The 11,525-nt window shown below is 46.5% G+C and overlaps 1 protein-coding gene across 2 annotated transcripts; it reads right to left on the reverse strand.

Moving 5' to 3' along the window:
- Positions 1-336: 336 nt before the first annotated feature.
- LOC124990576 (mitotic-spindle organizing protein 2B-like) lies at positions 337-11,414 on the reverse strand. 2 transcript variants are annotated; one of them, XM_047560714.1, is made up of 4 exons: positions 10,769-11,414; positions 10,442-10,590; positions 9,418-9,597; positions 337-1,167 (listed from the first exon to the last, which is right to left on the reverse strand). In XM_047560714.1, the coding sequence occupies exons 1-4, from the start codon at positions 10,933-10,935 to the stop codon at positions 1,010-1,012; spliced, it is 654 nt and encodes a 217-aa protein (XP_047416670.1). In that variant the 5' UTR covers positions 10,936-11,414; the 3' UTR covers positions 337-1,009. The 2 variants fall into 2 exon arrangements, with proteins under 2 accessions (XP_047416670.1, XP_047416671.1); XM_047560715.1 differs by lacking the exon at positions 9,418-9,597 and having other exon boundaries at positions 10,769-11,337.
- Positions 11,415-11,525: the final 111 nt, after the last annotated feature.

The following is an 11,525-nucleotide window of genomic DNA, read 5'->3' on the forward strand; positions in this document are numbered from 1 at the left end:
CAGAGCCACAAAGGACAGCCCAGGCTCCATAGTCTGCTCTACTGAAGTGGGACTTAGGGATTGTATTGCTGAAGTGATTTGACCTGGTAGAAATATTATTTCAAATCCAAAGTTTCAACTGGGTGTGGTGGTGCATGCCTGTAATCCCAGCAGTTTGGGAGGCTAAGGCAGGATTCACATATTCAACTCAGCAACTCAGCAGGGCCCTAAGCAACTTAGTGAGACCCTGTCTCAAAATAAAAAGTAAAAGAACAGGGGATGTGGATTAGTGGTTAAGTGCCCCTGAGATCAATCCTTGAAACCAAAAAAACAAACAAACAAAAAAAAACCAAAAAATAGTTTGAAAGCATAGAATTTATTAACTCCTAAGAAAACTGAGTTAGATTTTTCCCATTTAATTTTTTTTAATCTGGGGGCCTTCATCATTGATGAAACAGAATAAAAAATAAGAGCTTAGAAATGGAGGATTTAAATCTGAGGTCTGTGGGTAGGGAATGTCAAATGAGAAAGATCAGGTGATTTGAGGGGAAAGGGATATTTCTGAATTCTCGGTAGCATGCATGACTAAAAGTCACATCACATCCACCAAGACCTCAGTGTTGTGTGTTCAATTGGAGACAGTTCTCTTCTATGTTCATACACTGACACCTCTTCTTCCCTAGTACTGTGAACAGTTCTAGTAGGGAATACCACTTCTTTCACTTCCAGGGAAGCATGCTGACCTGTTTATAAAAGACCTGGCAATACACATATCTTCTCTTGGACTTAAAAGCCAGGTTCAAGAAAGGAAAGTCACTGGTTTAAGTTACTTGGTTAGTTAGGCTGTAGAATAACTAGGACCAGCACACACCTCATCCTAAATCTTTGTGCTTTAATATGTCCAAAAAGTAATAGAGAACGTTTGATTTTGATTCTCAGCTTTTTAGAAAGGCTTAGCAGGAGATGGCACACAACCTTTGCTGGGAGAACAATGGTGTCTAGCAGGCTGGCAAGGCAGTCTGTTCTTTTCCTATGTGCTGCTCCTAGAGGTGCTCTTCCCAGGCCCACCCCCCTTGGGCAGCCGGGTGGCACTGGGCTGGCGGGGCATCCTCTGGCTGGATCCTTCCCGGCTTCCACGTTCTGCCAGTGTAGGTGCTCCACTGAGAGTAGGACCACCTTTGTTTCTCCCTGAGAAGACAACACAACTTTAGGAACCAGGGTAACCTCCATTGTCACAGTAATTATATTTGTGTTTCTTGAGTAGCATTAATGTTTATATGTTACTGTCAAATGTATTCCATCTGGGTGCCCAACATCAGCCTGGAGTCCTGTGGCTCAGAACTCTGTAAATTAGCACATCCCAGAGAAGCCCTTGACAATGTGCAGGGGGCCTTCTAGGTGTTATCCAAGGGGCAAAGCAGAAATGTTTTGAAATGATGTATAGTACAGGTGCGTTCAGGGAAAGGATAGCCCTACCTGGTCTGTCCTGGACAGTGTACATGATTTACCCTCAGCAGATAACTGGTGGAACTTGCTGCCACCTCCTTCCCATTGTACATTCATTCACATTGTACCATATGTAACTGCCTTGATCATATTCTGACAGGAAGGCACAGTAGTCACCAAGAATTGAAGGCAGATTTCTGATTTCGAACATTGTTTCTCACATTGTTTTTCCCTACCTCTATAGTATTCTTTAAATGCTGGTCAAGCCTCTTGTTCTCAGGTTCCATAAATTGGGATCCTGTTGAGATCTGAAAGCTTGAAATTGTGCAACTGCTAGTTACATATGATGAATCCCACTGGTTCACACAGTCCTTAACTTTTAATTTGCATATCTTTTTAGAAAATATTTTTTTGTTGTTGATGGACCTTTTTTAATTAATTTATTTATGTGTGGTGCTGAGAGTTGAACCCAGTGCCTCATGCATACTAGGCAAGCCCTCTACCACTGAGCCACAACCCCAAGCCACGCTTATCCTTTTTAAAAAAAATGTTTAGTTGTCAATGGACCTTTATTTTTAAAATATTTTTAAATATTTTAAAACTTTTTAAAAATATTTTTTAGATATTGATAGACCTTTATTTTATTCATTTATTTATATGTGGTACTGAGAATCGAACACAGTGCCTCACACATCCTAGGCAAGTGCTCTACTGCTGAACCACAACTCCAGCCCCTAGACCTTTATTTTATTCACTTATTTATGTGTGGTGCTCAGAATAGAACCCAGGGCCTCACACATGCTAGGTAGATACTATACCACTGAGACACAACCCCAGCCCTAATTTGCAAAGATAGCCTGAAAGATCTGCAGCTACACTTGGACCAGTTTTATTTTAAAGGGATGGCTTCTCCTGGGCTCAAGGTGTTGACAGTATCAGCAAGACTGAGAGGATCCTGTGAGGACAAGATATGACGGAGCAGGCTTGTTCATGGGGTCACAGTCCCTCACATATGGAGAGTCTGTCTCTTCCCTGGCCTAGTAGGGTTTGCTCTGCAGTTTCTGACCAGGGCATGTGTCCCCTGCTTGAGCCATGGTACAGGGTCCCCCATCTCACTTCCAGATTTTTTCCTTGCACTGATTAGAAACAGGACACCCTGGCTACTTTTGAGACCTGTGCTTTGTGGCCAGAGGCTTGTTTTCCCCTTAAGTACTGAACCTAATCTTTGAAGATTCCCAGATATTGACCAACTTTGTTTAGGTTGTTGCTTGGAATAGTAAAAGATGAAATGTGTTACTAAACTCATAAAAACAAGCCATCACCTTCAGCCAGTTTCCTTGAATCTAATATAGACTGTATACACTGACCCCCCTACGGTGAGAACATGCTTAGGTAACCTCTCTTGTCACTGTATTTCTCCAGAACATGCTACAGCTCGTCTATAAATTTCCCTAATACTTTGGACTGATCACCCTGAAGTTTAGGGTGTCTTTGACATTCCAACTGGCCTCATCCCAGGGTGGCTATAGGAATTCCCCTACAGCTACTTTTGGGGGCAATTTCAGTTTTGGGCTCAGTCCTTTGATCTAGGTTCTTCCCTGGCCTATTCACCAAGTTTAGCAAGATAGCCTGCAATAGGAAATTGTTGTTTTTGGAGCAAAATGCTACAAGGTGTCTTAGGATCCATGAGGTCATTTCCATTTGGCCATTTGTCACCTCAAGCAAGTTCTGAGACACTGAAGACCCTAGCTCCTCCAACTCACTTTATATGCTCTGGAATCCTGACCATGAAATTCTCCCCAGATTCTTTTTCTTTTCATATATCCTTCATTGTTACATATGAAAAATTCCTTTAAAATCTAACAAATTAAATTCAGCAGTAATCAAATTCATGATGAAGGGGGATCTGTGGCTTGATGTTTTTAATCAATACTGAAAAGTTTTCAGAATTCTCTGAATATTGCTTTTGCTTTATATTCACTCTCTGGTTGATGAAAGACTCTTGTATTCCTGAAAGACCTGGTGGGAGGAGGGTAGTCACCCAGGAATGTCATTTGAATTCTTCAATTGTGATGAGAACCTCCCTAGATTCTTGCAAGATAGGATGGCCCTCATAAGAATTTCCAGAAAATTTCTTCCTCAGAGAACCAGAGGATTTTTGCTGCCTGGTCAGGTGGGGAAGATAACTGTGGTGCCACACTTGAAATGCTGGTCCTTGGCTTCCTTTGATTTTTTTCCCCTGCCGCACCTCCCTGGACTTCACGCTCAAGTGATTATATACAGTTGATTTAATAAAAATGTAGTAACAGGGTACCCAGAGTTGAGGAAAATGGATTGGAGCATCTGGTAGGATGAAGTTGGGCCTACTCAGCCTACTGTCAGCTCATGAAAGTGATACAAAGCTGAGAATAGTCACCCCAAATTTCCTTTGGTAACAATGGTCATCATTCTTGCCTTCCTTGACTGATCAGTGAGCACAGATCCTGTCTCCAATGGGTGGATGGGCCTTATCACCCTGCAGCGTCTCCTACAATAAGCAAGTGGTCCTCAGAGGCCACAGTTCCTCCTGCAGGCCAAGCCAGGCATATGAGATTTTCTGTATCAGTTGGCCTAATCCTGGGTGCTCCGGTGTCCACATGCTGGCTGTTGAGGGATCATTTCCTGGCAGAAGCAGAAATACAGCTTAGGGTGGGGCAATCAAGTACACTCCCAGCAAGTGGCAGGGCAGGTCTCAGACATGGGCCTGACTCTGAAGCCAGCTTTTCAGTTTGTTACACTTCTGAGTTTCCTCCTTATCAGGACAATGACCAGGTCCCTCTGGAAAATGATGGATGACAGGGAAGTAGAAAAGGGCAAATCATGCCCTTCTTTAAATCTGACAGGGTCAGTGAGCCCTATGTAATATGAAACAGTAAATCAGTATAAATCTAAATCATAGAAAACATTAAGAAAACAATCTAAGGCTGGGGATATAGCTCAGTGGTAGAGTGCTTGCCTACCATGTACAAAGCCCTAGGTATGGTCCTCAGCACCACACACACACAAAATTTATATATAGTATACATATGATTATATGTATTTATACAAAATATGTACTATGTCATATATAATACACTTATGTTTTTAATATATATTCATATATATATGAAAGTCAACCCATTTATCCAGCCATGATTCTTGGAACCCTTCAGGAATCACATACTTTCACTGTTAGTAGGGACACTGATCCAGGCCTCCTAATTTTATGCATGGACAAGGAGGCCAAGGGTTGTAGGCCAAAGAGTGGTCTACAGTGACATGATGGAGAAGCCCCTGCAGTGCTGGACTAGTTTTGTCAAGTTCACTGGGGTTATTAAGGGTTAGATGGAATGAGAGGATGGTAGCAAATTATGCTCCCAGGTCTGGTCACTGAAAGGTCCTTTTAATGAACCAAAGACAAACAAGCACCACTGAATGTTTAAAATGTCCTGCCTAGTTCAAAATTCAGTGCCACTCCTACCCCTAAAACCAGCTGGTGATCAATCTGAATTTTGTGATCCCCTATAGAAGCAAACCCCAAAATGTATCAGTCTGTCAGTCACCCTGTCATGATTTGGTGAATTCAGAAGCCAGGAAGTGAACCAGGTTGGAGTGGAATCCACTCTGCCATTTATCTTTTAAATAGCCTTTGTGAGTCCCAACTTGCCAACCCCTATAAACTTGGCTGGCTGACCAGGCAAAGTAGGTAGGGAATGAGGATTTGTACAGATCCTTGATGTAGTGAAGGATGATAGTGTGCAACTGTCCAGCTACTTGGGAGGCTAAGGCAGAAGTACCACTTGAGCCCACAAGTTTGAGATCATCTTGGCAACACACTGAGACTCCATCTCATGAATAAATAAATAATAAATAAACATAAAACCTAGTGTGCCTAGGAAACCTATTGTGTCCTGCTTTTCTCTGTAGGTCTAGGGTGGCTTTTCTTCTTTCTGAGTGAGAATGTCACCTTGTGTGACATGGGTCAGCAGGCATTAGAAGGTAACAAGGAGGGGACAAAGGGAGGTAAGAACTACAGAGAGGGTAAGAAAACTCTACAGGCTGTGCTTTAGGAGCATGCTGTGGCAAGGGCAAGTGGCATCAATAAGTCAGTACCACACTGGTTAGTGGCAACATAGCAGGCCACCCCAAAACCTTATTGAGCACACAGACCGTCCTGGTGGGGGCCAATTTGGTTCCCCAGCAAAGTGCACAACTTTCCTTAAGGCAAGAAAGTCCCAGGTCTGAGCTGTCACCAGTTATAAACACATGTGCTCTCTGGCCACATATATAATAGCTTAATTGATGCTTCCAGAATACATACAGACCCATGACAACTACATACAGGACAGATGCACCCACATGTAGTCTTAATTCAGTCTACACTTGTGAAGGTGTTCTTTCATGTGATGTGTCTGGGCTTGTGCATACATGCACGAACACACACACCCACACCCACACCCAACCAGCCCCCACAACACCTTTCCTTGGTGTTGCTGGAAAAAGTGTTACCATGGAAGTGTTGAAGCAGTGCTGTCCAACAGTAATAAGATTTGAGCCACATATATAATTTAAAATTTCCTAGTAGCCACATTAAAAAGATAGAGGAAATGGGAAATTACATTCAGTCAGTCAATTATTTGCAGTACTGGAGACTGAACCCAGGGATGCTGTATCACTGAGCTACATTCCCCTCCTTTTTTTATTGAGACAGGGGAGCTGGCCTAGAACTTGAGATCTTCCTTCCTTTGCTTCCTAAGTCACTGGGATTACAGGTGTGTGCCACCATAACCAACAAAATCATGTATTTTAATTAATCCCAAATATGCAATATATAGTCAGCCATCTATCTGTGGATTCCACATTCATTGATACAACCATTTCTGGATTGAAAATACTTAAAATAGGCAGTGCAGAGGTACACACCTATAATCCCAGCTAGTCAGGAGACTGAGTCAAGAGGATCATAGTTTGAGGCAAGCATGGACAACTTCACTGAACTCTGTCTCAAAAAATTTAAAGATTTAAATGGGACTAAGGGGCTAAGGGTGTTGCTCAGTGGTAGAACACTTGTCTAGCATATATAAGGTCCTGGGTTCAATATCCAGCACTGCCAAAAAGAAAAAAAGCCGGGGGGGGGGGGCGGTGGTGAGGATGCAACTCAGTGGTATGGCTCCTGGGTTCAATCCCTATCACTACAAAATAAAAATAAAATTGGAAAAAAAATTGCATCCTTGAACAATATAGCAACTACTTACATAGTATTTACATTGGATTAAGTATTCTCCAGATGAATTTAAGTAAACAAGAGAGCTGGATATGGTGGTGGCATACACCTGTAGTCCCAGATACTCCAGGGACTAACACAGGAGGAACACTTGAGCTCAGGAGTTCAGAGCCACCCTGGGTAACATAGCAAGGCAAGGCCCCCCAAAAATAAATAGGTTCAGGGTATAGTTTAGTAATACAATGCTCGCTTAGTATGTATGAGACCCAGTGTTCAATCCCCAGCACCATCCAACACACACACACAATCATTTTAAAGACATGTTATAATATTTATATATATTTAAAAAAGATAAGGGAGGACGGCATAGGTTGTATGCAAATACTCTGCCATTTTATATAAGGGTCTCAAGATTTTGGTACTTACAGGGGTGTGCTAGAACCAAACCCAACATATACCAAGGGACAACAGTATTATTATTTCAACATGTAATCAATATATATTCATGAACTGTTGCATTCATTTTGTACCAGTTCTTTGACATCCAGTGTGCCTTGACTGCACCAGCCATATATGGCTCATGGCTCCCTTACTGGACAGCACAGATCATATGACTCATCTTCCACACACCAAACCTCACTCTACATGTTCTGGAGGGACATATTTTCAAAATGTATAGTTTCACTAAACATAACTAGAAAACACTGAACTGAATTTAATTTCCCCTCAATGACTGCAGGCCCTCACTATAACCAGCATTTCCCATCTGTGCTTTTAGGTCTTATGTTTCCCCCTTCTCTGCTGGGCATGAAATGAGTCCCTGCAGGTTTCCTGGATGGCTAGGAATCCAGATGATGCCATTGTACTTGCTGTGACTTATAGACTCACACACTTGAGTGGGGCTCTGGCCCATGGCCTGGAGCAACTCCACACTCTGAGTTCTGTGGGAAACCTAAGGCAAGTTAACCCCAATAGTCCCAAACTTTCACTGTCATTCCAAATTCATCACTTTGAACATTCTTATTTATTCCACTACAGATTTTTGTCATTTATGAGGTGGCTAGAATGTCTGTGTGGAGGGATGCTATGACATATAGGCCTCAGAGATCTCTGTACCTCATCTGGTAGTGCTTTGGCTGCAGCGTACTCCTGGCATAGCCTTACTCTGCCTCACTCCTCTGTACATCATCCCCATCAATTGGTCACCCCAGGCTCTCCTCTGTCCCCACTGGGCACCTTCCCAGGGCCTTGTCCATGTCCTCCCAGGACTGGAGCCTAGACTATGCTTCTAGAACTGAATCTTTGAAAGTCAACAACCCCATAGGGTCCAGTACTTCAGGCCACACCTGTCTTTGTGCTGGGGCTTCTCCCCACCTCCTTGGGAACCTCCATTCTTCTTCTATTTTTTTGTGGGTTAGTGGGTATTAAACCCAGGAGAGCTTCACCACTGGGCTACATCCCCAGTTCTTTTTATTTTGAAACAGGGTCTCACTAAATTGCTGAGGTTGGCCTCAAACTTGTAAACCTGGCTTAGGCCTCCTGAATCTCTGGGATTACAGGTGTGCACCACTGCACCCAGCTGAGCCCTCATTCATTCACACAGTGCCCCTGATCTTCCCAGCCCTATCTGTGCCTCTGCTCCCTGTGCCCACATACCTTTTGACTTTCTATGCTTTTTCTCCCTTTTCTTTCTGCCCCAGGTCAGGCCATGCTACTTCCAGTGGCCAGGACACAACACACAACATAACCACCATCCCATATCTCTGCCTCACTTCACTCAACCCCATCCACACCACACCATCTGGCAGGGCTGCCCAACTGGCCCCGCCTGCCCCAACCTGCTTAACCCCTACTGCTATGATGGTGCTGAAGGTATATGACTGAACGGACCATACCCCTTTCCATCTCCATCACTGACAGTTTAACCATTTCTTTCACTGGACCCAAGCAAGTCCATCTCATGTCCCTTCTGGACCTTCATTGCCAAGAGCTGGGCCCAATACCTGGGGTAACTGATTGAGTGAGCAGCAATTTTCCCTCAAGTGAAAGAGATCCTGTTCCTAGTCTCTCCCTCCCAGCTCCTTGGCCCTTCCCCACCCTCCCTGGGCAGTATCTGGAGCTTGGAGAACACAGGGAGAGCGTGTAGGAGGTTGCGACCAGAGCATTCCTGAGGCCTCATACACCCTGCTCTGGGCATCTGGAAATACCCAGAAGATACCCCTGCCCAGGATGAGGAACGGTGACTCAGATGGCAAGTATGACTTACAGGACAAGCTTACATCACTCTTATGGTACTGCCAAGGAGGCTGGGGGAAGCCATAGTATCTATTCCTATCTTCCAGACCTCTTATCCAGGTAAGGGACAGCAGCACCTAAGAGGCTGAGATGCTTCTCATATGTGAGGTTGTGCTCCCAAAAGAATGCCATGTTGCCTCATCCCTGCCTCTCAGGCTGCTGTTCTCCCCTGGAGTGGAGACCTTTACAGTACAAGTCTTACCCACCAGAGTTAGTCTCTGGGGCATAGAGGTGTTGGCTCCATCCCCTGAAACCAGCCTAACTACATGTTCTAGAAATACTGTCTTTAGTAAACAGCTAGAAAGAGTGGCCTGGCTCTAGGCTGCAAGGCAGGGATAGCCCAAACAGTTCTGCCCTTGCAGTTCAAAGTTGCTCCAGCCTCATGGGTGCCACTGGCAATTTCCAAGGAAACAAGAGAGGACATCAACCCCCAGAGATAAGCCAATAAACACGACCTGCAAAAGGAGAGAACAAGCAGCAAGAGAACCGGAGGGAAGCAGGGGGCCCTGGAGAGAGAGGCGAGTGCGTGGCAGCTGGGCCGTAGAGCAGAACCGGAGAGGCCGTAGGCCGCAGGGCAGAGGAAAATGAGGGCCTTGCAGGGGGGCTACTGTTCCTGGCAGAGAGAAAGGAGGCCTCTGGAAGTCAGAGAAAGACACAAAGAGAGCAGACAGAGGGTAGGTCAGTGAGGTGACCTGGATGCCAGTGCTTGGAGCCTCTCCCAACTCAGGCATATGGGTCCCCAGGGCCCTAGCACTACTTCCCACAGGGACCTGCCTGTGTGGCTGTCTCAAGTGCTTCTAGACAGGAAGCCAGCTCTGGATCTCCTTTCATTTGCCTGGAAGATCCTGCTGCATTTCAAAGGGTTCCCAGCAGCCACTGCAGGACAGAAGCAACACATGGGGAAGATGATCAGGGACCAGTGGCTCCATGGTGACATACTCTTAATCATCAGCATCTGCTCATTCTCAGTCATGACCAAGAAAATGAGGAGGCCCTTGAAACTTGAGTACAGAGGTGCTCTGCCCTTAGGTCTCTACTCTGTGTTCTAGGTCAGTTAGGTGACTCCTGATCAGTAATCCTTGGAGGGAAGCTGGGCTGTCCAGGTCCCTGGGCAGAACTCAGGCCAGGGTGAGGTACAGGCAAGGGGAAGTCAGCCCTGGTCTCTGAGCACTTCCCTGGAGGTTTTAATGCCAGGACGGTTTGCAAAGCCATCTCTATTCCCATGCTTGTGGAATGAAGACATGAGTGAAGACGCAAGAAGATGGAGCAGGTGAATCCCAGCCTGTTTGGGACACCCTAGGGCTCCCACTCTGCAATCACCTGATCTGGAAGTGCACTCGTGAGGGTGGCAATCAAGCCTGGGCCTTGAATCTGTGAATTGACCTACAGGTACTAAAAGAGACTGGCAGACATGGCCATTCAGGACTGTGCCTTGGCACCCCTGCCACCGGGGCTGGGAGAATGGGGTCCAGCTCTGACCTCGGGTCTCCGACACGCTCGATGTGGGCAGAGACACAGCCAAAGGGTCCTGGGGATCGCTCGCCAGCCTCTGCCCGGCACACATGGACTTGAGCATCTGGAAGACGGCGAGAGGGGCCACGTTCAGATTCAGCAGGTCCACCAGAATCCTAGCGAGAATAAATGGGATGCTCAGTGATTCCTTCCCGCCACAGCACAGGCCTGCTCTGGAGACCCCGACACGGGCTGGGAGCTCTTCTACACCAGTGGGTCCGGGCCGGGGGGAAGCCTGGAGCCGGGATGTCTGCGGGTCGGAAGAGCAAGAAGCCCCCACCCGCGCCCGCTTACTTGAAAACGTCGGGGTCGATGGCGGCACCCGCCGCCTGCGCCAGCTCGTACAACTCCATCTCCTCGGCGCTCAGTACCTTCTTCCGCCGCAGAGCGAGTTTCTGCAGGGTTGCAGCCTCCAGACCCGAGGTCGCCCCGAGTCCGGGACCACCGCCGGCCGCCGCCATGTAAGCTGCGGGTAGGAAAGCGCGCGCCCAGGCCCTGCCCACCCGGCCCTGGCTCCGCCAGGTCGCAGCCCGACGGGAGTTCCACAGCGCCCTCTACCTAATGCTGACAACTATCCTTCTCCCTACAGCGTACCGGCAGGGCCAACCAGACTTCCCCAGTTCAGAGGGCTGGCATCCGGGGCCATCTCACGGAATTATTCGAGCCCTAGATATATGTTACACTGGTAGACATTATTACACTGTCTACCAGGCAGTGTATTAGGCGTGTTGCCATAGTGGAACAGAGATTCGCTTCTTACAATCAGATCTTCCCTGATAGAGTGCAATACTCATGCTCACTTACGTAGCAACCCCTAGCGCAGTGCCCGGCATAGATTGGGCGCTCAACGTTAATGGATGAAGGGCTCAAAGTCGTAATTGTAGTTTGTGCGTAGGTTCTCCACTAGGGGGCGCCCCCCGGAGGGCCCTAATAAATAGCCTCTGTTTACGCGCACGCGTACTCTTGGCTCTGGATAAAGTGCGTAAATACAGGCGCCGCGGGCGCAGATGCCGCAACTGCGCAGCGCATTCAGTACTTCCGTCTTACTCCT

Source organism: Sciurus carolinensis, chromosome 8 (assembly GCF_902686445.1).
Source record: "Sciurus carolinensis chromosome 8, mSciCar1.2, whole genome shotgun sequence".
Classification (NCBI taxonomy): Eukaryota; Metazoa; Chordata; class Mammalia; order Rodentia; family Sciuridae; genus Sciurus; species Sciurus carolinensis.